This window comes from Pseudophryne corroboree, chromosome 3 (assembly GCF_028390025.1).
Source record: "Pseudophryne corroboree isolate aPseCor3 chromosome 3, aPseCor3.hap2, whole genome shotgun sequence".
NCBI lineage: Eukaryota > Metazoa > Chordata > Amphibia > Anura > Myobatrachidae > Pseudophryne > Pseudophryne corroboree.
Window position 1 is genome coordinate 480,399,223 of NC_086446.1, and position 25,373 is coordinate 480,424,595.

General features: G+C 44.0%; 1 protein-coding gene across 1 annotated transcript in view; it reads left to right on the plus strand.

Annotated features, from left to right (window-relative positions):
• CEP112 (centrosomal protein 112) overlaps positions 1–25,373 on the plus strand; it is a 733,320-nt gene that overhangs the window by 416,480 nt on the left and 291,467 nt on the right. Inside the window, exons 19-20 of the mRNA XM_063960841.1 lie at positions 9,773–9,908; positions 22,003–22,110. Coding sequence (XP_063816911.1) covers positions 9,773–9,908; positions 22,003–22,110 — 244 coding nt within the window. The remainder of the gene's footprint in view (positions 1–9,772; positions 9,909–22,002; positions 22,111–25,373) is intronic.

Consider the following 25,373-nt stretch of genomic DNA (forward strand, 5'->3'; position numbering starts at 1 on the left):
CTTCAAAACAATTTTGGAACTAGTTTTGTGGAATAGCCATCAGAGTTACCGTTTTATTACTCCTGATGTCTTTAATGTCCCCAAGATGCTTTCCTTTTACTATTTTCTTTATCTTCAGGAACAGAAAAGTCATTGGGCACTATATCTGAGGGTGTCCCAAGACAGTTATTTGTTTACTGGCCAAAATCTCCCTCACAGACAGTGCCGTGTGAGCAGGTGCAATGTCGTGATGCAAGATCCATGAGTTGTTGGCAAACAAGTTGTTTCTCATGTCAAGATCCTCATTTAAAAGTCTCCTAACTGTTTCTCTGTTTGATTTTTACTTGCTCTTCTGTGATCTTGATCAAGCACAATTCGCTGAACCTTTGTAATGTTTTTTTCCTGTTCTGCTCGTTGCTGTTTTCTTCGTAGCGTTATCCTGGGATCTACACCTGCAGCCCTGAGCATTTTCTCTTGCAACCTGATCGTCATAGCAAAGCAGACTCTTACCGGGAACTGCAGGCGCTTGAATTGAAAAGGGAAATTGCAGGGGATATGGTGTAGATGTGGTATAAACACAGTCTCACCTGTGCCACATCCCGTTAGAATCTCTGCCCCAATTAGATTCCCCTGCAGAGCAGTCACTTTAAGTATGGTTCCGTTGCATTACTTGGGCGGAGTAAAGTTCCACAGAAGCATGATCGGAACACCAACTTTCACTGCAATGCTGTGCGCTGAAAGTCAAGTGTCTGGATTTTCCTTTATTGCTTCTCTTCCTGGAGATCATACATACCCCAGTTTTTCTAGGCCACTAAGCTATACAATAGTAAAAATGTGATCCAAATTCATCCAGTAGTTTTTGCATGATGCCAGAACCGTACTTCATAAACAGTCCCTAGAAGTATATTTCTAAAAAAATAATTGCTATGTACAGACACAACCCTTACAGTTTTATTATATGTGTGTGTGTACATACAGGGTGGCCCAAATTTAGCTATAATTATTTATATATATATATATATATATATATACTAGGCGCAGCATGTAATGCCGTCCAAAGGTGCGGGTTGCCGGTCTTACTTGGACGTTTTTTTAGAGTGACAGTCATTTACAAGGCATGGTTTTGCCTTGAAAATTATTGCCGATTTATAAAAACTTACGAGTTCGGCTGGCAACCTGCACCTCCAGCCAACTTGAATGGCATTACATCCCGCCCATCTATTTATATTACTTTATTTATACTACATAGTGTATTTTTTGTTATTCACTCAGATTCCCTGTCGTCATTCCAATTCTGAAACATTAAAAGAAAGAATAATGAAAGCATATACCTACGTTTGCGCAACTATGTGTGTGTGTGTGTATATATATATGTATATATATATATATATACTGTGTGTGTATATATATATATATATATATATATATGTGTGTGTGTGTGTGTGTGTGTGTGTGTGTGTGTGTGTGTGTGTGTGTGTATATATGAATGATAACTCACAAACTTTTCTTTCACTCATGGTTAGTGGTTGGGTGAAGGCATTTATTGTCAAACAACTGTGTTTATTTTTTTTAAATCATAATGACATCAGAAACTACCCAAATGATCCTGATCAAAAGTTTACATACCCTGGAGATTTTGGCCTGATAACATGCACACAAGTTGACTCAAACGGGTTTGAATGGCTACTAAAGGTAACCATCCTCACCTGTGATCTGTTTGCTTGTAATTGGTGTGTGTGTATAAAAGGTCAGTGAGTTTCTGGACTCCTGAAAGACTCTTGCATCTTTCATCCAGTGCTGCACTGACGTGTCTGGATTCTGAGTCATGGGGAAAGCAAAAGAATTGTCAAAGGATCTGCAGGAAAAGGTAATTGAACTATATAAAACAGCAAAGGGATATAAAAAGATATCCAAGCAATTGAGAATGCCAATCAGCAGTGTTCAAACTCTAATTAAGAAGTGGAAAATGAGGGATTCTGTGGAAAACAAATCACGGTCAGGTAGACCAACAAAAATTTCAGCCACAACTGCCAGGAAAATTGTTCGGGATGCAAAGAAAAATCCACAAATAACTTCAGCTGAAATACAGGACTCTCTGAAAAAAAGTGGTGTGGTTGTTTCAAGATGCACAATAAGGAGGCATTTGAAGAAAAATGGGCTGCATGGTCGAGTCGCCAGAAGAAAGCCATTACTACGCAAATGCCACAAAGCATCCCGCTTACAATACTCCAAACAGCACAGAGACAAGCCTCAAAACTTCTGGAACAAAGTCATTTGGAGTGAGGAGACCAAAATTGAACTTTTTGGCCACAACCATAAACGTTACATGTGGAGAGGAGTAAACAAGGCCTATGATGAAAGGTAAACCATTCCTACTGTTAAACACCGAGGTGGATCGCTGATGTTTTGGGAATGTGTGAGCTACAAAGGCACTGGAAACTTGGTAAAAATTGATGGTTAGATGAATGCAGCATGTTATCAGAAAATAATGGAGGAAAATTTGCACTCATCAGCCCGGAAGCTGCGCATGGGACGTACTTGGACGTTCCAACATGACAATGATCCAAATCACAAGGCCAAGTCGACCTGTCATTAGCTACAGCAGAATAAAGTGAAGGTTCTGGAGTGGCCATCTCAGTCTCCTGACCTCAATATCATTGAGCCACTCTGGGGAGATCTCAAACGTGCAGTTCATGCAAGACAGCCCAAGAATTTACAGGAACTGGAGGCTTTTTGCCAAGAATGGGCAGCTTTACCATCTGAGAAAATAAAGAGCCTTATCCACAACTACCACAAAAGACTTCAAGCTGTCATTGATGTTAAAGGGGGCAATACACGTTATTAAGAACTGGGATATGTAAACTTTTGATCAGGGTCACTTGGGTAGTTTCTGTTGTCATTATGATTTAAAAAGAGTAAACACAATTGTTTGACAATAAATGGCTTCACCCAACCCCTAACCATGAGTGAAAGAAAAGTTTGTGAATTATCAGTCATATTCTCTGACAAATGGCCAGAAAATCACAAATTCTGCTAGGGTATGTAAACTTATGAGCACAACTGTATGTGTATGTGTATATATATATATATATATATATATATATAAAAACAGAAACATCCAACAAGAAGTGGCACTCGAAGTCGATAAACGTGAAAACTTGATTGCAATAAAGTGCTTTTTTAATCCATTAAGTGAACCAAAATTTCAGGGCGATGTCACCCCTTAGTCAAGGTGTGTCAAACGTTGGCTCACTTGATGGATTAAAAAAGCATTTTATTGCAAGTTTTTTCCGTTTATCGATTGAGTGTCACTGCTTATTGGATGCTTCTGTTTTATTGTTGATGGCACCGTAGCAGTTGAATCCAAGTAAGGGTGAGTGTCGATCCAACAAACGCATATATATACTTTGTTTCTCCTTAACCTGTGTTTCAGAATTCAACACGTCATCAGAGACTAGAAAACATACAAAATTTTACAAATATATACATAAAAGATAGTCTTCTGTGTGATTACCTGATGCGGTTCACCTAGACGTCACCACTGCCAGTCACACATGGACTTGCGTGTTGCAGGACTACATTGTCTCCCAGCCGGTGACATCATTCTGCTGCAATGTCCAGTATGGCCAATTAGATTAATTGTATCCAATCATCATGGTATCCTGCCATGCTGATCTGTTATGCAAAGATTCACCATACTTACAATAAAACCAAGGTTATCAAGCACTTTGTATAATGGTTCTATGTGTTATATGTGCTGCTATGTGTTTGGTGTGTTACCAAAGTCATGGGATAGATGCCTAGTATGGAGTAGTGCTCCAACTCGAGATGGTATCGATTCCACGAATGAACGACGACCTCTGGAGAGGTTTTGACCCATGCAGTCTGGATAACTTTCCACAGCTCCCTGATATTTGTACAGTAGGTGCAGGATCCTGAGTATGAATGGACCTTTCCACCACGTCCCATAAATGCTCAATGTCAGGCGAACGTGGTGACCACATTATTCGTCAGAACTCTCCAGAATACTCCTCGAAACTAGTTCTGGACAACTTGGGACTGATGACACTGTGCCTTATCATGCTGGAATATTCCATCGTTGTGGATGTACATGAAATCCACGAAGACCTGTAAATGGTCATCAAGCAATGCATTGTAGTGGTTACCGGTCAATGACGTGTTCAGGTGGACCAGCAGACCCAACCCATGTCACGTGAACACACCCCACAACATTATGGAACCACCATCAACCTCACGGTGCCTTTTATGATTCTTGGGGTGCATGGCCTCATGGAGTCTGTGCCACACCCAATCCCTACCATCATGATTCCAGTCCTCCAGGGTCCAATTAGTGACTTCACAAGCCCAAGTGAGGCGCTGTGTTAATAAGGGCAGTCTGGTGGATCTTCGGCCTCCGTGGAAGCTAAAGAATGCTGCACTGACCTGCTGCATATGCGTTTGGTACCCCCTGCAATAAATGTAGATGTGATTTGAGCCAGTGTCGCTTGTCTTATCACGAACAAATCTGGCCAGACACCGTTGGTCATGATCATTAGGTACTCGTGATCGGCAACTGCGCTGTCCACGATGGATGGTAATGCCTTCCATGAGGTATTCTTGGTACATACGTGACACCGTAGACTGAGGAATGTTGACTGTCTGCACATCTTCGGAAATTAAATGTCCCATGCATCGGGCACCCACCATCATGCCTTGTTCGAAGTCTGATAATTCACGCTGCCGAGCCATGAGCAGCCTAGCTGGTAGTCAGACTGGCTCACAAAATGACAACTTATGGAGGTCTGGCCATTTCCAAGACGTCACAGTACGGTGGCGCCACCTACTATTACCTTTACATACCGATGTCCCATGACTTTTGACACTTCAGTGTGTGTATATATATATATATATATATATATATATATATAGCAGATAAATGTACGGCATTCTGGACTCTGTAAATTAGGTAAGCAGGAGCCCCTTCAAGCTGACGACAGCTTGAAGAGGCTCCTGCTTACCTAATTTACAGAGTCCAGAGTGCCGTACATTTATCTGCTACAATCACGTGAAAACGCCAGTACGGGCACCGGACCAAGCTATCCCTCTCATCAGTGAGTGCCGGACCACAACATACTTATATATATATATATATATATATATATATATATGAGAAAAATGGTATAAGGGTATCGGCGACCACTGGTGTAAAAAATATATCAAACCATGTATATAATAAAATAAAATATACAAATTTATTTGGTACAGGTAAAATATAATATAATTAGTAAGAAGGTAAAATTGACTAAAAATATCTATCTATATATATGGGGGAGAGGTTATGTTCCGTTAAAAACACCCCCGCAGAGTTCTAAGACCAAAAACTTTAGCCTAAAACTAGTAAAAGCAATAATAACTAACAAAAATGCTGAAATTATAATAAATAAGTATCAAGGAGAGTCTTAACTTAGTGTGTAGAGGGTCACAGAGGGAGAGCCCAACGCGTTTCGTCCTGATGACTTCTTCAAGGGGTCAAAGAAGAAGTCATCAGGACGAAACGCGTTGGGCTCTCCCTCTGTGACCCTCTACACACTAAGTTAAGACTCTCCTTGATACTTATTTATTATAATTTCAGCATTTTTGTTAGTTATTATTGCTTTTACTAGTTTTAGGCTAAAGTTTTTGGTCTTAGAACTCTGCGGGGGTGTTTTTAACGGAACATAACCTCTCCCCCATATATATATAGATATTTTTAGTCAATTTTACCTTCTTACTAATTATATTATATTTTACCTGTACCAAATAAATTTGTATATTTTATTTTATTATATACATGGTTTGATATATTTTTTACACCAGTGGTCGCCGATACCCTTATACCATTTTTCTCATAAACAATCACAACAGTAACTCACCACTACTGTGTACTTAAGGGACGGCAGACGCCCAGAATTATTGGGAGTGTTTTTTAGTTGGTTGTATTTTATAACACTTGTGGCGCTTGCACATTCCCTATTCTACATATATATATATATATATATATATATATATATATATATATATATATATATATTTATTACATTGTGGCATCTAATATACAGGTGTTTATATGTTTATTTTAATCATATCTGTGGTAGCAAACGTTAGTCCCTTTCATACTTCGAGATCTCTTCTTTGTCGTTTCAGAAAATTAATTATTTTTGCTTCAGCCATATTACCAAGAAGAAGAAAAAATAGGAGAAAAGACTTGTACTAGATAGACAAGGACCAACCTAGCATAATGCAATTCCAAGTGATTTCAATTTCAGCAGAGTGGGTTTTGGAGTGATGTTCTATTTTATCTGAACCTTTGTAGAGTCTGTGTTTCTGTAAAAGCCTTAAAACTTAATGTACTAATGATCAGATTACGTGTTGATACTGATTTTCCCTAATATGATGTCAGATTGTATTTGATGACACACTAAGCATTCTTATTGATACTTTTTAGGGTAGCACACAATTTGCACAGGATGGTGCAAGGTGGACAGTGACTCTGAACCTGTTACAGCTATACCCTATTGTGTACCTAGTTATGTCTGAGCTTTTATGTCTGCTAGTTTGCTGCTGCCTCCCTAGTGTCCTGTGTGTGTTTGCAACAATTGATGAATTCAGTAGGGACCAGCCTGTAAAGTATGAAGTCGTGGCAGGCTCCCTGTAGACGACACAAGGCAGAGATGGTGTTTTGATGGCAATAAATATTGCAGCTTCCCATTCCAGGCTTTTTCATGATCCCTTTGATCTGCTTCTGTTTTCTTCTGCAGCTCCAGTGGTTTAACACAGCAAACACAAACTAGAGAAATCTAGGCCCAAATAAGCATCCTCTTTTATTAGGAATTATTTAATGCTGCTGGAAAATGAGCTTCAGTCTTCTCTTATGTAGGTATTTTAGTATTTTGTTTGGTACTTTTAACTTTGTTTTTGACAGCATTCCAAAAATAATTTTTTTGTTTTAAATGAAAATGCTGATTCTGCAGAATCTATTACCTTTGTATAACCGCAGATCAGTGTATTTAAATCTGCCGCCATTACTGCTTTTTATTCCAATCTACTGGGAATCAGAAGAGTTGATGCATGTGAACCTTTCAGAGTCAATGGATCACTAATACCGCTTTCACATCGCAAACCCTGCTTTTGAAACGGTTCTTTAAACGGTTCTTAAAACGGGTCTGAGCAGTTAAACCCCCTTCACATCGCATGTTGTAACTGGTATATTACCGTTTCATTACCGTTTTGGTGCCTTTCACACTGAACCCGTTTCTCCCATAGAAAACAGTGGTTGTCATTTTAAATGGACTTTTCTGGCCCACACATTACTAATAATTATTAATTAATTATTAATAATTTGGCTAGTCGTACGATGGAACCCAGCAGCTTCAAGCATCTTTACCATGTTTTTGTAGATTACTGCATCCTTCACTGTCCCAGTGATTTGTCTAGCAATTTCTTCATCCCCTCTCATCCTAAGCAGCTCCCTAACCTCCTCTTCACTCCAATTTGCCACTTTAAACTGTATTCAATTTCTGTATAATAAAATGCTTCTTCACTCTCATGTGTTTCCTCCAGTTTATTTCCTGCTTCTGCCTGGTGACATCACGCATGGAGACAGCCTATCACCTTCTGTTGTTTGGAAATACCGTTTCAGAGCCTTTCACATTGCACAGTGAAACGGGTCTGAACCGTGTAGGACCCTGCTTTTTAACCGTTTTAAAATACCAGTAATCTGTAACCAGTAAATTCAAAGTGGCCCTTTCACACCGCAGCTAGAACCGTTTTGGAAGGCTTAAAAAACGGCAATTTACCGGGTTATAGCTGCGGTGTGAAAGGGTATAATTGTACCTGATATTTGGTACACGTGAACTGTTGTTAGCAATTAATAATTCTACAGTACCTGGTCTTTAGATTAACACACCTGCCCTATTTGAACACAAGGTCAATAGGGACTGATATAACTCTGAAATGAATCCACATTAGTCTTTCATTGGATATATTTGAGCTCCCGTTAGGAAGTCTGGAAAGCATACATTTTTGTCAGTTTATGATGAATACACCATTTTTCTTGTAATTGTTCTCAATAATCTTACCGTCCATTTTATACTGGGGGAAAAAATATCCTATTGTCAGCTATGATCAGCACTTTCATGAATAGAGTGGTGGCATCTAACATGCATCCGCTCCATTGCAAGTGGAGGTCACGGCCCCCTGCTCTAGTTACGTGCAAGACTGGCAGCACCATGGTAGTAATTATATGCTGAAGCAATTTGTAGACTCAAGGAAGTGTCATGACTCATGACAAACCACGTTGGTAATCATCTGAAGGGTTTGGAAGTACATGAATGACAGACAAAACAGTGGTCAAAGATGCAAGGCAGCGATTACAGACTAAAAACAAGCCAGAGAACTGGTACACAGGAGCGTCTACAAGAGTAATCCAAGGGGAACTGGCACAAAGGAGACCAAATTCTCTGGAATCAAGCTGCATACAGCAATTTAAATAATGCAAGTCATTTTAAAAATGTAGACTTGTGACACTACCTGATGGCAGTTTTAAAAGACACTTAGTCAAGCGTTCCCATCATATGGCAGAGCTGTGCCACTGCAGAGGAGAGGCAGCCCAGTTACCAAACTGCAGAGACCTGACCATGGGGCAGAGGTATTAATCCTGGAGAAGTGAGAAAGTGAAAGGTGATACCGCATCAGCCAGTCAGCTCCTTACTGTCAGTTTTCAAACCCATAATGTAACTTGACAGGAGCTGATTGGCTGGTGCGTTATCACCTTCCATTTTATCACTTCTCCAGGCTTAGTACATCTACCCATGGAAAGACCCTGGATCTTGTGCATGCTATTTACTAGCTAAGACACCTTGGGCTAAATGTAAAAGCCTGCAAGAAGCCAGGGGTGCAGGACTTTATGCGAGAAGGCCCGTATTTTTTAAGCTGCAATCATTCACAAGTCAAAATCAACCTGGTTTTGCCTTGTAAATGATTGGCGCTTTAAAAATACGGGAATTCTCACACAAAGGCTATTACATTTAGCCCCTTCGCTTTATAGGAGATCTGGGAAACTTGCAGTTTTGTTGGTCATTAAGTAATATACTCCTGATCCAGAAAACACACTTGTTTTCTGCCTGAATTGCAGTAAGAATTAAATGTTACCTTTTTAATAAAGTACTACTTTAATTAATTTTTTTCCATAATGTATTCAATGAAAATATGTACAATATTTGCCGTTAATTGAAGGCTTACAGTTTAATGCATACAGTTACTTGCTGCGGGACATTTTCTAAATTTGTTTGTGTTTGAAAATGTTACAAAGATGCATGTTATTCTTGCGAAGTCTTGCAGATGTTCTATATGTGATTCTTGTGCCTAGCAGTAGGAAGGTTGTACAAGTCAAGTGAAGAACGAGTGTGAATCCAATTAGCACATACATGCTATACAAATATTTCCATAAGAGTTGTAGATAGCTAATGTGTGGATTCACTGAACCTTGAACTGGCCACATTTCCACTTTAGAGATACAGAATGTGAGTCAGGTCTGACTAGTAAAAGTGTGACAGAATAGTTTGGTTGCTTTCACATACTAAGTAACTCTGCTTTTCCATTTGGTAAATTACTGTGATAAATGCTCTCCGGTTTAAAGATGTATTTATTGCTTTACTTGTGTTTAATGTTAAGCTAAAGTGACCCAACACTTTACTATGTTGTGCAGTAGTTTCTTGTCGTCTGTAAGAAATATTGTTTTATTGTCTCTTTCTAGGGAGAAGGAAGAACAGCTAAGCCGGGTGACAGATACACAAAGATTGCGCGCACAGCAGGCTGACGCCGCTTTAGAGGAATTCAAGCGGCAAGTGGAGTTAAATACAGAGAAAGTGTACTCCGAAATGAAAGAGCAGGTAAGACAACATAAACTAGATATAACCGCACACATAGGGCCTAATTCAGACCTGATCGCTGTCTCAGCCCTGCGCTCGCCTCTGCCTGATTGACAGGCAGAGGCGGTCACTGAGCGGGATGGAGTGGGCCGGCGGCGTTTGGCCGCTGTTTAGGGAGCGTGACCTGGGCATGTCAGCACCGTTTGGGGGGCGGGCTGCAGCGACTGCATGATGTCACACACAACCGTTGCGACCCTCACAGTGACGAGTAGCTCCTGCCAGCGCTGTGTGATGGTTTTGTACTTGTGCGGGGGGGTCGGGCCCGACATGCAGGGCGGACTAGCCCTGTGCTGGGCATCCCCCCGCATGTCTGTGTGACTGATCAAAGATGTGCTAAATTTAGCGCATCTACGATCAGGTCTGAATTAGGCCCATAATACGTCATTTTAGTGGCCACAAACTAAAGTGCTCACACAGAAGTTATCAAGTGAATGTGTGGTCACGACGGAGCCCATATTGGGGGTAATTCCAAGTTGATCGCAGCAGGAATTCTGTTAGCAATTGGGCAAAACCATGCGCACTGCAGGGGAGGCAGATATAACATGTGCAGAGAGAGTTAGATTTGGGTGTGGTGTGTTCAATCTGCAATCTAGTAATTTGCAGTGTAAAAATAAAGCAGCCAGTATTTACCCTGCACAGAAATAAAATAACCCACCCAAATCTAACTCTCTCTGCACATGTTATATCTGCCTCCCCTGCAGTGCACATGGTTTTGCCCAACTGCTAAAAAATTTCCTGCTGCGGTCAACTTGGAATTACCCCCATTGATAGGAAATGGGAAACTGGTACGGTGGTTACTTTGTAAAGTTGAAAAAATTGAGTTGAGTTGAAAAAATTGAGTTCAGCTCTCCATGGATTTTAACTGTTGCTCCAGAAGAAAGCAAAACCAAGCATTTAGGGGTGTCCGTTGTCGTATAGCCTCATTGTCAATTATTTCCAGATTCCAAAAATTGGATGTTAGCTGTATAAATCGCCCCATAATGTCCTCTACTAATAATAGCTATATATACCATTTCCGATAACAATATGATCAAAACTCTGCTGTAAATTTCTCATCACCACCTTTACAGTAAAAATAATTGTGATGATAAACTCTTTCTTCCTTTTACAATTTATGACCCATTGTTCTTTGTATTATAATAATAATAATCATCATCATCATCATCATTTTAGTTATATAGCTTCTTTCTTCCAATAGGACTGAAAGCACTTTACATTTGCAAAATAAAAACTAAAAGTAAGCACATCAAAGACTTATGGGTCTATTTACTAAGCCTTTGGGGCGTATGTAATAGGGTCCGAGTTTGCCGGAGGTGCGGGATGCCGGACGATCTTGGACTGTTTTTTAAAGAGGCAGTCATTTACAAGGCAACACCATGCCGGCAAACTCGGGCCCTATTACTTATGCCCCTTGGAGAGAGATAAAGTGGAAAGAGATAAAGTACCAACCAGTTAGCTCTTAACTGCCATGTTACAGGCTGTGTTTGAACCTCAAGTGCCAGCATGCTCTGGTATCCATGATACACTGGTACGTGTAGTATGAAAAAGAGAAATTATGTAAAAAAGACCAAAAAGCAAAAACAAACCTGACATATTTAAAAGCATTTATCAGAAATTAAATCATCCCCAAAGAATTCCTTGTTATAACTCCTTTATCCAACTTTCAGTTTACAAATCCTGGAAACTAATGAGTTGGAAATAGAAACATGTATTTGATGGAACATAACCCTTTGGCCCATCTAGTCTGCCCATGTACACATTAGGGTTATTTTTTCTCTCTCTTACGTCCTAGAGGATGCTGGGGACTCCAAAAGGACCATGGGGTATAGACGGGATCCGCAGGAGACATGGGCACACAATAAGACTCTGAATGGGTGTGAACTGGCTCCTCCCTCTATGCCCCTACTCCAGACCTCAGTTAGATTCTGTGCCCAGAGAGACTGGACACACACTAGGGAAGCTCTCCTGAGTTTCTCTGAAAAGACTTTATTGCTAGGTTTTTTATTTTCAGAGAGACCTGCTGGCTACAGGCTCCCTGCTTCGTGGGAGTGAGGGGAGAGAAGCAGACCTACTTCTTCTGAGTTAAAAGCTCTGCTTCTTAGGCTACTGGACACCATTAGCTCCAGAGGGTTCGATCACTTGGTGCGCCTAGCTGCTTGTTCCCGGAGCCGCGCCGTCAACCCCCTCACAGAAGCCAGAAGAAAGAAGTCGGGTGAGTAGCATGTTACTGAGGTAAAGACTGGCTGAAAGAGATATATTATAAGTGCCTAGGCACTAAATACAGCCCTCGCCAATATAAAGATTGAATTTTGAGTGGGACTACAGCGCGCCGAGGTGGGGGCGTGGCTTAGCCCTCACAGCTTACCAGCGCCATTTTCTCTTCACAGACTGCAGAGACGCTGACCCAGACCTCCACTCTCCTGAACAAGTAACAGGGAGCAAAACGGGGGGGGGGCACAGTAATTTGGTGCTATTATAACTGCGCAGACATCTGATATTCTTTCTCAGTACGGAATAGGCGGTGGGGTGTGAGCTGGTAAACTCCCTCTGTGTTTCTCTAACAGGCTTCCCTGTGGGTCTGTCCCCTATAGCCAGTGTGTGTGTGCATGTCGGTACGGTGTGTCGAGATGTCTGAGGCTGAGTGCTCCTCCCCGGAGGAAGTTGCTGGGGGAGCAGAGAAGGATTTGGGAGTGACTCTGTCAGCACCGCCGACTGCTGATTGGGTGAATATGTTGAGTACATTGAATGCAAATGTGTCATTATTGACTAAAAGGCTGGATAAATCTGATTCTCAGACACAAACGTGGAGAAAATCCATGGAGGACGCCTTGTCTCAGGTACAGGTCCCCCCAGAGTCACAAAAGCGTTCATTTGCCCAAATAGCGGATACGGATACCGACACGGACTCTGATTCCAGTGTCGACTATAGTGAGGCCAGTTTACATCCAAAATTGGTTAAGAGTATTCAGTACATGATTGTGGCTATTAAAGATGTTTTACATATTTCTGAAGTACCTGCTGTTCCAGATACACGGGTTTGTTTGTATAAGTGAAAGAAGCCTGAGATGACGTTTCCCCCCTCTCATGAACTGAACGCTCTTTGTGAAAAGGCTTGGGAATCTCCTGATAAAAGGTGGCAAATTCCCAAGAGAATTTTTATGGCATATCCTTTCCCTTCTGACGACAGGGAAAAGTGGGAGTCATCTCCCAATGTGGACAAGGTTCTATCACGGCTGTCCAAGAAGGTGGCGATTCCGTCTCCCGACACTGCTGCCCTCAAGGACCCTGCGGATCGTAAGCAGGAAACATTGAAGGCCATTTATGTCACTATGGGTGCACTGCTCAGGCCTGCTGTGGCGTCGGCATGGGTGAGTAGTGCTATTGCTAAGTGGGCGGATAATTTGGCACCTGACATGGATACCCTGGATAGGGATAACATTCTTTTGACTCTCGGTTATATCAGGGACGCTGCAGCTTACCTAAAGGATGCGGCGAGGGATATTGGGATCAAGGGCCAATGCCATGGCAGTCTCAGCCCGGAGAGCGCTGTGGATTCATCAATGGAATGCTGATGCCGACTCCAAGAAAGCTATGGAAGCTCTCCCATATAGAGGTAGTGTCTTGTTTGGTGATGGCCTCGCTGACCTGGTGTCTACCGCTACAGCGGGTAAGTCACCCTTTCTTCCTTATGTTCCGGCCCGGCACAACAGAAAAAGACACCCCATTATCAGATGCAGTCCTTTCGGCCTAATAAATACAAAAAAGGAAGAGGGTCGTCCTTCCTTGCCTCTAAAGGTAGAGGTAGAGGAAAAAGGTTGCCTGCAGTGCCAGGCTCCCAGGGCCAGAAGTCCTCCCCGGCCTCTGCCAAGTCCACCGCATGATGCTGGGGCTCCCCTACGGGAGTCCGTACCGGTGGGGGCGCGTCTCCGACTCTTCAGTCAGGTCTGGTTCACTCGGGCCTAGATCCTTGGGTGTTAGACATAGTGTCCCAAGGGTACAAATTGGAGTTTCAGGAGGTGCCCCCCCACCGATTTTTCAAATCAGCCTTGCCAGTTTCTATCCCAGAAAGGGAAGTAGTGAGTGCTGCGATACAAAAGCTGTGTCAACAGAGTGTCATTGTCCCGGTACCCCCGTCTCAACGGGGAGACGGGTTTTATTTGAGCCTCTTTGTCGTACCAAAGCCGGACGGCTCAGTCAGACCGATCCTGAACCTAAAATCCCTCAATCTGTATTTGAAAACTTTCAAGTTCAAGATGGAATCTCTTCGAGCAGTGATCTCCAGTCTAGAAGGAGGGGATTTTATGGCGTCAGTCGACATAAAAGATGCCTACACACATGTCCCAATATATCCTCCACATCAAGCTTTCCTGAGGTTTGCGGTGCAGGATTGTCATTACCAATTTCAGACGTTGCCGTTTGGTTTTTCCACGGCCCCGAGGGTCTTCACCAAAGTAATGGCGGAGATGATGGTACTCCTACGCAAGCAGGGTGTCACAATTATACCGTACTAGGACGATCTCCTGATAAAGGCGAGATCAAAGGAACAGTTGCTAAGAAATGTGGAACTCTCCCTGATGGTTCTGCAACATCATGGTTGGATTCTAAATTTGCCAAAGTCACATTTGATTCCGACAACTCGGCTGCCTTTCTTGGATCCTGGACACTGAACTGCAGAGAGTGTTTCGTCCAGCGGAAAAAGCTCTGGAAATCCAATTCATGGTCAAGAAGATTCTGAAATCAGCAAGAGTGTCGATTCATCAATGCACTCGAGTACTGGGGAAGATGGTTGCAGCTTACGAAGCCATTCCGTTTGGCAGGTTTCATGCCCGGGTGTTTCAGTGGGACCTGTTGGACAAATGGTCCAGGTCTAACCTGCACATGCACCGGAAAATAAGTCTATCTTCCAGGGCCAGAATATCTCTCCTGTGGTGGCTTCAAAGTTCTCACCTCCTAGAGGGACGCAGGTTCGGGTTCCAGGATTGGGTCCTGCTGACCACGGATGCAAGTCTCCGAGGCTGGGGAGCAGTCACACAGGGAGGAAGTTTCCAGGGAAAATGGTCAAGCCAGGAAACTTGTCTCCACATAAACGTTCTGGAATTAAGAGCCATTTACAACGGCCTTCTACAAGCGGAACACTTTCTTCGAGGTCTACCTGTCCTGATTCAGTTGGACAACGTAACAGCGGTGGCGTATGTAAACCGCCAGGGCGGAACAAAGAGCAGAGCGGCGATGGCGGAGGCCACAAAAGTTCTCCGCTGGGCGGAAAAGCACGTGAGCACTCTGTCAGCGGTCTTCCTTCCGGGCGTGGACAACTGGGAAGCAGACTTCCTCAGCAGGCACGATCTCCATCCAGGAGAGTGGGGTCTTCATCAAGAGGTCTTTGCAGAAGTGACAAGTCGTTGGGAAATTCCTCAAATAGACATGATGGCGACTCGCCTCAACAATAAGCTTCCGAGGTATTGTTCCAGGTCAAGGGACCCTCAGGCCAGTGCAGTGGATGCCCTGGTAACTCCGTGGGTGTTTCAGTCGGTATATGTGTTCCCTCCACTTCTTCTCATTCCGAAAGTGTTGAGGATCATAAGACGAACAAGGGTTCCGGCAGTACTCGTCGTTCCAGATTGGCCACGGAGGGCCTGGTATCCGGATCTTCAGGAATTGCTCATAGAAGATTTTTGGCCTCTTCCTCTCAGAGAGGATCTGTTACTGCAGGGGCCATGCATATTTCAAGACTTACCGCGGCTGCGTTTGACGGCGTAGAGGTTGAACGCCAAATCCTAGCTCGAAAGGGTATTCCCGGGGATGTCATCCCCACTCTCCTTAAGGCTAGAAAGGAGGTCACGGCGAAGCATTATCACCGTATTTGGAGAAAATATGTGTCGTGGTGTGAAGCCAAGAAAGCTCCTACGGAGGAGTTTCAGCTGGGGCGTTTCCTCCACTTTTTGCAGGCAGGCGTGGATGCAGGCCTGAAGTTGGGTTCCATAAAAATGCAGATTTCGCCTTTATCTATTTTCTTTTAAAAAGAATTGGCCGCCCTTCCAGAGGTTCAAACCTTCGTGAAGGGAGTGCTGCACATCCATCCTCCGTTTGTGCCACCCGTGGCACCGTGGGATCTTGACGTGGTGTTGCAATTTCTTATGTCTCACTGGGGATATGAGGATAGAGTGGGATTGAGAACTCGTCAACAATTTCTGCCAAAGGTGGTTTCTTCGTTTCACATAAACCAACCCATTGTGGTGCCTGTGGCTACGGGTGCCTTGGCTATGTCAAAATCTCTCGATGTAGTTAGAGCTTTGAAAATTTATGTCGCCAGAACGGCTCAAATTAGGAAATCAGAGGCTCTGTTTGTCCTATATGCTCCCAACAAAATTGGGGCTCCTGCTTCCAAGCAGACTATTGCACGCTGGCTCTGTAATACGATTCGGCATGCTCATTCTACGGCTGGATTGCCGTTACCGAAGTCAGTGAAAGCCCATTCTACCAGAAAGGTGGGCTTATCTTGGGCAGCTGCCCGAGGAGTCTCGGCCCTTCAACGTGGTCGGGTTCAAACACTTTTGCTAAGTTCTACAAGTTTGATACCCTGGCTGATGAGAACCTAGGACGTAAGAAAAAATAGGATTTTAATACCTACTGGTAAATCCTTTTCTCCTAGTCCGTTGAGGATGCTGGGCGCCCATCCCAGTGCGGACTGTTACTTGCAGTTGTTTTGATAGTTATTGTTTTCGGTTACATGAAGGTTGTATATCGGTAATATTCAGCTTGTTGCTGTCTTTCGGTCATACTGTTATCTGGTATTCCTGGTGAACCAGTTTGTACGGTGTGTTGTGGTGTGAGCTGGTATGTATCTCACCCTTAGTTTAACAAAAATCCTTTTCCTCAAAATGTCCGTCTCCCTGGGCACAGTTCCTATAACTGAGGTCTGGAGGAGGGGCATAGAGGGAGGAGCCAGTTCACACCCATTCAGAGTCTTATAGTGTGCCCATGTCTCCTGCGGATCCCGTCTATACCCCATGGTTCTTTAGGCGTCCCCAGCATCCTCTACGGACTAGGAGAAAAGGATTTACCGGTAGGTATTAAAACCTATTTTTTTTGAGGGGCGGGGGGGGGGGACCAGTTAACCTACCAGCATATTGTTGGAGATACCGGAGTACCCGGAGGAAACCCATGCAAGCACGGGGAGAATATAAAAACTATGTACAGTTAGGGCCTTGGTGAGAATCTAACCTATGATCTCAGTGCTGTGAGGTAGTAATGCCCAAATCACTTCTATTTTTACAGTGGGTTGTTCCCATGGTCTGTGTACAGTCATGAGGAATCTCCACTATAATACGCTGAAGAGATACCCTGTTGTGTATTTAATACAAATTAAGTAATTTACACGATTTGCTTAAATAATAAAAAAGAGGCATTTATGTTGTATGCACAGACATAGGCAGCTTTATATACTTGCCAGTTAGCACATTACACAAATTGTGTATTTTTTTTTGCAATTTATGCCTACTTTTTTTGTCGCAAATTGTGTTCAGGTCTACATGAGCCCCTCTACACTGCTCCACAGTTGGAAGCATTGTTTCATCAGGCAGAAAACTTTATGGCTGCTGCTTTGGGTGGGTTATATTGTTTCTGTGCAGGGTAAATACTGGCTGCTTTATTTTTACACTGCAATTTAGAATTCAGTTTGAACACACCCCACCCGAATTTAACTCTCTCAGACATGTTATATCTGCCCCCCCTGCACTGCACATGGTTTTGCCTATTAGTGTGTTTTTGTGGTTTGCTAACAAACCTGGATAAGGCCCTAAATTCAGTTCAATAAAACGGGATACAGTCATGAAAAACTCATATCGACTTTTTGACCTGTCAACATTTTAAATGTCGGTGTTTTTACCTTGTCGGCATTTTAACTGTCAGTATTTTGCCCATCGGTCAAATGTTGTCTGTATTTTGACTGTCGAGATTTTTATTGTAGGTAAATCCCCAATAAAACAATGTCACAGTGTAAATGCCACGGAATACAGCTGTGTGTCAATGGTGATGTTTATTATTGCCTGTCCATGTGACATCATAGAGGACATGCTCTGCTTGTCATAGTAATGAGCACTGCTTCCATGTGTGTGACATCACAGAGGATGAGCTCAGGTTGTCATAGTAACTAGCACAGCTTGTGTGTGCCTGCAGTACAGTGAGCAGCAGAACTTTCTGTCATCTATATGAAAGGGGGATGGAGTGGACCGTATTCTTTCCAAAAGTTTGTACAGTACAGGTATGAGACATTGTATCACCGTATCATCCATCTGCACGCTAACATATGAAACTGCCCTGAAGTAATTGAGGGGTCTATTTACTAATCCTTAGATGGAGATAAAGTGGACGGAGATAAAGTACCAGCCAACCAGCTCCTAACTGTCATTTTTCAAACATTGCCTGTGACATGGCAGTTGGGAGCTGATTGGCTGGTACTTTATCTCCGTCCACTTTATCTCCATCTAAGGCTTAGTACATAGACCCGATGTCTGTTGGATGGATAGGATGCCTGTTAACTGTAATTCTTAGACACTCTCCCAAATAAGTGCTGGAGGAACTCAGTCTACTACATGTCTATTGAACCATCACTGTTTTTGTGTGTCTTAAATGTAATTTCTGATTAGAGACATCAGTTCCTCCTGAGGGTTAGCGGTCACCTGAGAACTGAGAATCAATTCTTTTCAATCTGTTACTCATTGCTGTGATTATGATATCTCATGGCATAAGTCTATTAAGCACTTGTAGTATGGTGCTGGTTCCCAAGGTAGGGTATATGAATGTATATGTATATGTATATATATATATATATATATATATATATAGTAGTGTTTTCCACTAAATGTGGAAATGATAGCACTCTCCAGATTGAATCAATATTGCAGAAAAATGTGTCTTTACTGAATAGACTCAACAGTTCCAGATACAAATTATATATCTCACCAGTGTTTCGGTCCACAACAGGGACCTTTTTCAAGGTATCACAAAGGTCCAACACAGGTCAGCAGAGTCATGTACATCAGGCAGCAAAGTGGAACTGAACAAGGATGTTATACAGTAGCTTTAAAAATGCATATATTTCTACAATATTAGATGTATACTATGAATAGGGAAGCAGTTAGTTTTTCGGCTGTCGGGATCCCGGTGCTCAGGATACAGACGCCAGAAACCCGACCGCGAAGGGAATCCTGGTGGTTAGAATCCCGACCTGGGTTCGGACCACCCCCTGAGGGGAAATAAATTTGCTCGCCACAGAGCCTGAAGCGTGGCAAGCGCAGCGAGGGGACATGCTGTGCTCGCCTTCGGGATTCCGGCATCTGTCTTATGACCGCTGGGATCCCGACTGTCAGGATCCCATACTAAATTCTGTGAATATATGACGAGATTTTGAGTCAGGAACCACCTGATATACCCCTTTTCCACTTGCTAGCACGGGTTACAGCCGGGAGCCTGACACAGCTGCGACCCGTGCTAGAGCCCCCTTCTACACTGAGCTCACCAACCCGGCATATTGCCAGGTTGGTGACGCTGCTGCTGACCGGCAGGGGCGGGCACCGCCCTTCCATACACTGTGAACGGGAGCCGCGTCGCATCGATGCGGCTTCCGTTTACACTACACAGCTTACCGGGTAGAAAGCGCGTTCAACCCAGCAAGCTACCCAGGTAGGATTCCCGGATCACTTGATCCGGGAATTTGCAGGGTGGGATGTTTCCACTAGAAAAAAACACGGGTAAATGCGTGCTCCGCGCATTTACCCGTGTTTTTAGAGCTAGTGGAAAAGGGGTAATACAGTCCTACTGCAAATGTCCGGTAGGAATGTCTCCACATTTGAAGTAAAACGGAGTGGTAAATGATATACTCACATCACAGAATTCACTCGAGTGCCTGATGTTTCATTTATATAACTGGTTCCTTTTTTGTCTGAGGGAGAATAAAGAATGAGCTTACCGCTGTGATACTGTGATGAGTGAGTAAACGCAAGTGAACAGATGATTTTGTCAGTGGTAAGCGCAGATGGTTCATACTGAGAGCAATCTCTGGTGGCTGCACAAATACTCATCCCATGTCTCACTGGCGTAGTGCTGCAGCGCTGGCTCAATCGATGTGACACTAGAGTCCGGCTGGTTTTCCGCACATGCGCACTGAGAGCCGACTTCCTTTGCTGCAATGAGATGACTATAAGCCGAGAGTTGGCAGCGGACAATGGTAGCTCATTCAAAGTGCTAGTTCTCCTGGATGCAACAGACTGGGTCCAATAGTGAATCCTTTTTGCAAATGAGTAACAGCAGGTTCTTGGTGTAACGCGTTTCGCACCACATGGGGCTTTTTTCAGAGAGTGAGAAAGCCCCATGTGGAGCCACAATTTTTAGAATAAAATTATATCTATTTATTATACATTGTTGCAATTTCTGTTTATTCAGCCATAGAGTATTATGGTGCATACAGAGTAGACGACGTCACTCTTTGAGCGACGTCGTCTAGTGTTTCCACTCGCGGCCACCCATACACACTGAGCGATATGACCATTCATATTGTTCAGTGATGTCACGCAGCAGCCGGGCCATGCAGGTAGCTCCTGGACGACAGTCCATATTGAGCATGCATGCACCGCCGACACAGAGGGTCGTTGACAACCCGCAGTGCCACGCATCAGTCATCGTCGCCGGCATACACACTTGCCGAGAAAGTGAACGACGTCTCTCAGGAAGGGAGAAAATTAGTAATGTCATTCATTTTATCGGCAAGTGTGTATGCATCTTTAGTCAATTAGCACATCACTCCATATGGTTTTTCATTTTTACACTGATATGCCAATGCAGCAGTGTAAAAAAGTGTAATTTAGTATTTTCCACTCTCTCCATGACAGCGATGAAAAAAGGGTATTTTAGGACCAAATGTCAGTTGGTTAATAACAGCTGTTGGTGATTTCCCTATCAGTTCCCTGCACTGTCGCAGGCCAGCCACACCCCTTATATGTGATTCACCAATCTGCACACACACGTCTGGTGTATAGGAGGCTGCAAACCAGTCATTAGACACCGGATGAGGCGCATGCTGGATAGGTGCAGTTCAGAATAAACACGGCAACAATGACAGAGGAGTTTGTATTATGTTTTATCACTCTGGAAGTGATATGTCAATATTTTTGCATCCTCACTTGGAAATAATGGAAAGAGAAGCATTACATAGTACTCACTGTACTTCATCTGAATACATTTTTAAAGAATGTTTTTGTACGAAGTGTGAGTCAGATAGGTTTGGTATACTATGTTTACATTCATCATGTTGCCATTTATCATGCCAACACTGCTGAAATATCGACATGATTGAATGTTGATAAGCCTTCCCTGGTGGACCAGCTGTCACTTACTTGGTCCCAGCAGCAATGCTGCCTTACGTGTCATTGCGGTCACATGAGGTGCCAGTGTTCTGGTAAGTACAATCGTAATCCTGTCTCTTAACCCTCCCCTAGTGCTTAACAGCCACGAAAATACATGGGATTGGACCCATGTTTTATTGCACGATCATGGGTCCAATTTTGGCCGATAAAAATGGCCTCTAATTGGATACTGTGATAATGACCATCGGTCATTAATTGCAATATCCACCCGTTTTTACTGCCCAAAAGTGCTTTGGGGCGAATAGGATACCGCCCTTAGAGTTTAAACAACATTGTCCAAATGCCTCTGTGGCGTCACGTGTTCTTGATTACTGGTAAGGCTGGATTCTCAGTGATGCCCTTGGTTCCTAGTAAATGGCAAGGTTATATTGGCAATTATGCCACTAGTTCTTAGTGAATGAAAAGATTGTATTGGTAATGATTCCACCAGTTCCTACTGAAATCATATGCTGTATTCTCATAAATTCAGCTCGCAATATAGCTGCACCTTCCCAATGTGTAGTTGATAAAATTACTCTGAGGATCATTATTTAATCTAAATCCTAATAGTTAAACGATTTTCTGCAGTATTTTCTCTAATTCCCCAACATTTCACTAATGTGTCCTGAATCATTCTTTGCATTGTTCCCCTGTAGATGGAGAAAGTTGAGGCTGACCTGAGCCAATCTAAAGCTCTCCGCGAGAAGCAAAGCATGGAGTTCAGCCGGCAGCTGGAGGAATTAAAACAGAGATATGAACAACAGGTAACGGATAACCGTCCAATTGGTACCCAAATATTCACCCTGGAGATGAGCGGGTTCGGTTTTACTCATATTTACTCGGTTCTCAAAACGGCATCTTATTGGCTCACGGATGTGTCTTGTATTGGATAGCCAATAAGATGCCGTTTTGAGAACCGAGGAAAACCCGAACACGCTCATCTCTAATTCACCCAAATAGTCATGAATGGAAATAATAGTTACACATCAGATCTTGTAGCTTTACACTAAAGTGCTGGAGAGTGACGTTAGAATGATGGGAAAGTGGTCATAGGGGTGTTAGTGATGATGGGTTAGAGAATGGTAGCAATAATAGGAGTCTTATTTTATGGCATATCCCCAACTTGATGATTCAGGTACAGAGATTCTTTTATCCAGAATTCACGCAGACAAACGTACCTTTCGTGTTGTACATCCTCATACAGACAAACAAAACAATACCTGCGCCAAACAATGAGAGTAATGCTTTTACCAGTGTCTCATGTAGATTCAAATGTTTTAGAAGTACTATAGTCCTTAGTGGTCAGGAAGTAGTGGAAGCTGCCAAGTCTAACTTCTATGGAAAATTGATTCTTCAGATAAACTGGATCAGATTGTGCCCCCCTTCCCCCAAAAAGAAAAATATAATAAAGTGTGTATCCTCTTTCTATGTCATCGTTCTGATTCGACTTCTTCTTCACCTTCACTGTGATAATGTCGATATTATCTTAAACCATAAAGCTATACCTTTATTCACACTTTTACCATGGAGCCGCTGCGGCCGCTAGACTTAATATGCACTCTACGTACTTTGTACGCTATTTGCGTACAGAGTCCCGTACCGTGTACGGACTTAGCGTACAAACGCTGCGCTGGGGGTACAAAGTACACACAGCGCGCACACAGCATTGATATACTTTAAACCTTATTAGTAATGCAGCGCAATGATATTTTCTCTTACGTCCTAGAGGATGCTGGGGACTCCAAAAGGACCATGGGGTATAGACGGGATCCGCAGAAGCTTGGGCACACTGAAAAGACTTTAGACTGGGTGTGAACTGGCTCCTCCCTCTATGCCCCTCCTCCAGACCTCAGTTAGACTTTGTGCCCAGGACTGACTGGACACTCACATGGGAGCTCTCCTGATTGTCTCTGGAAAAGACTTTATATTAGGTTTTTTATTTTCAGGGAGACCTGCTGGCTACAGGCTCCCTGCAGCGTGGGAGTGAGGGGGGAGAAGTCAGACCTACTTCTGTGAGTTTCAAGGCTCTGCTTCTCGGCTACTGGACACCATTAGCTCCAGAGGGTTCGATCACTTGGTGCACCTAGCTGCTTGTTCCCGGAGCCACGCCGTCACCCCCTCACAGAAGCCAGAAGTCGGGTGAGTATGTGAAGAACAGAAGACTTCAGGACGGCAGAAGACTTTGGTGACCAGGTACAGCGCAGCGGAGACACTGCGCTCCACGCTCCCACACACATCAGGCACTCGCAGGGTGCAGGGCGCTGGGGGGGGACGTCCTGGGCAGCAGGTCACTGGGGTCCGGAAAGAGCCGGCAGAGACATTTTCGGTGCCTCTGCACCGTTCATCGGCCCCCGCCGGCATTTTTAAATCAGGCGCGCTGAAGCCCGCCGGGAAGGGGCGGAGCTTAGCGCGCATCTCACGGCGCCATCTTCCTCTGCTCCACGCGGCAAGAAGGAGATGCTGGTCCGGACCTCCATCGCTCCGCGCAAGTAACGGGGAGATTTCTCAGGGGGGGGCGCAGTGTTTGGTGCATTAGTTACAAAATCTAGCAGCGCTGGAATTATATATCCCCTATAGGGATATATAGGCGCTGGGGTGTGAGCTGGCATACTCCCTCTGAGTCTCTCTCTCTGGGCTTCTCTGTAGGCCTGTCCCCTGGTGAGGCATTTTGTGTGTGTGTCGCAGTGTCGATCAAACGTGTCGACATGTCGGAGGCTGAATGTGATTCCCCGGAGGAGGTGGTAGGGGGTGAAGTTGTGGGTCTGGATTTGGGTCTGTTGGCGCAGCCGACACCTAATTTACTCACGTTATTAACTACAATCAATACGAATGTAGCTTAGTTGTCTAAGAGGTTAGATAAGTCTGAGTCACAGACGCAGGTGTGGAAAAAGTCCATAGAGGAGGCTTTATCTCAGGTACAGACCCCATCGGGCTCGCAGAAGCGGCCGTTTACTCAGGTGGCAGATACGGATACCGACTCGGACTCTGACTCTGAGGTCGATTTTTCTGAGGCGGCTTTGCATCCGCGGTTAGTAAAGAGTATTCAGTACATGATTGTGGCTATAAAGGATATTTTACACATTTCTGATGAACCTGCGGTGCAAGAAACAAGGATTTGTCTGTTCAAAGGGAAAAAACCTGAAGTCAAATTTCCCCCCTCTCATGAAATGAATACTCTTTGTGAAAAAGCTTGGGAGTCACCGGATAAGAAATGGCAGATTCCCAAGAGGATTTACATGGCGTATCCTTTCCCCTCTGATGATAGGGAAAAATGGGAGTCGTCTCCAAATGTTGACAAAGCTTTATCTCGTTTGTCTAAGAAGGTGGTGCTTCCGTCTCCGGACACGGCAGCTCTCAAGGATCCTGCGGATCGCAAGCTGGAGACGTCTCTGAAGTCCATTTTCGCTAATACAGGTGCATTGCTTAGGCCTGCAGTGGCGTCGGTGTGGGTGAGTAGTGCTATTGCTAAATGGGCCGAAAATTTAGCCACTTTTGTGATCAAGAGCCAATGCCATGTCAATATCGGCCAGGAGGGCGTTGTGGATCCATCAATGGAATGCTGATGCCGACTCCAAGAGAGCTATGGAAGCTTTACCCTTCAAAGGTAATGTCTTGTTTGGGGACGGCTTGGCAGACCTGGTCTCTACCGCGACAGCGGGTAAGTCCTCTTTTCTTCCCTATGTTCCCACGCAGCACAAAAAGGCACCACATCAGCAGATGCAGTCCTTTCGTCCTAACAAATACAGGCATGGAAAGGGTTCATCCTTCCTCGCTTCCAAGGGTAAAGGAAGGGGTAGGAAGTCGCCTGCCGTGTCAGGCGCCCAGGACCAAAAGTCCTCCCCTGTCTCTACCAAGTCCACCGCATGACGTTGGGGCTTCCCTGGGAGAGACCGGACCGGTGGGGGGCGTCTCCAAGTCTTCAGTCAGGTCTGGGTTCGTTCAGGCCTCGATACTTGGGTCCTGGAGATTGTATCTCAAGGTTACAAGCTGGAGTTTCGGGAGGTGCCCCCAACCCCCCCCCCCCCCC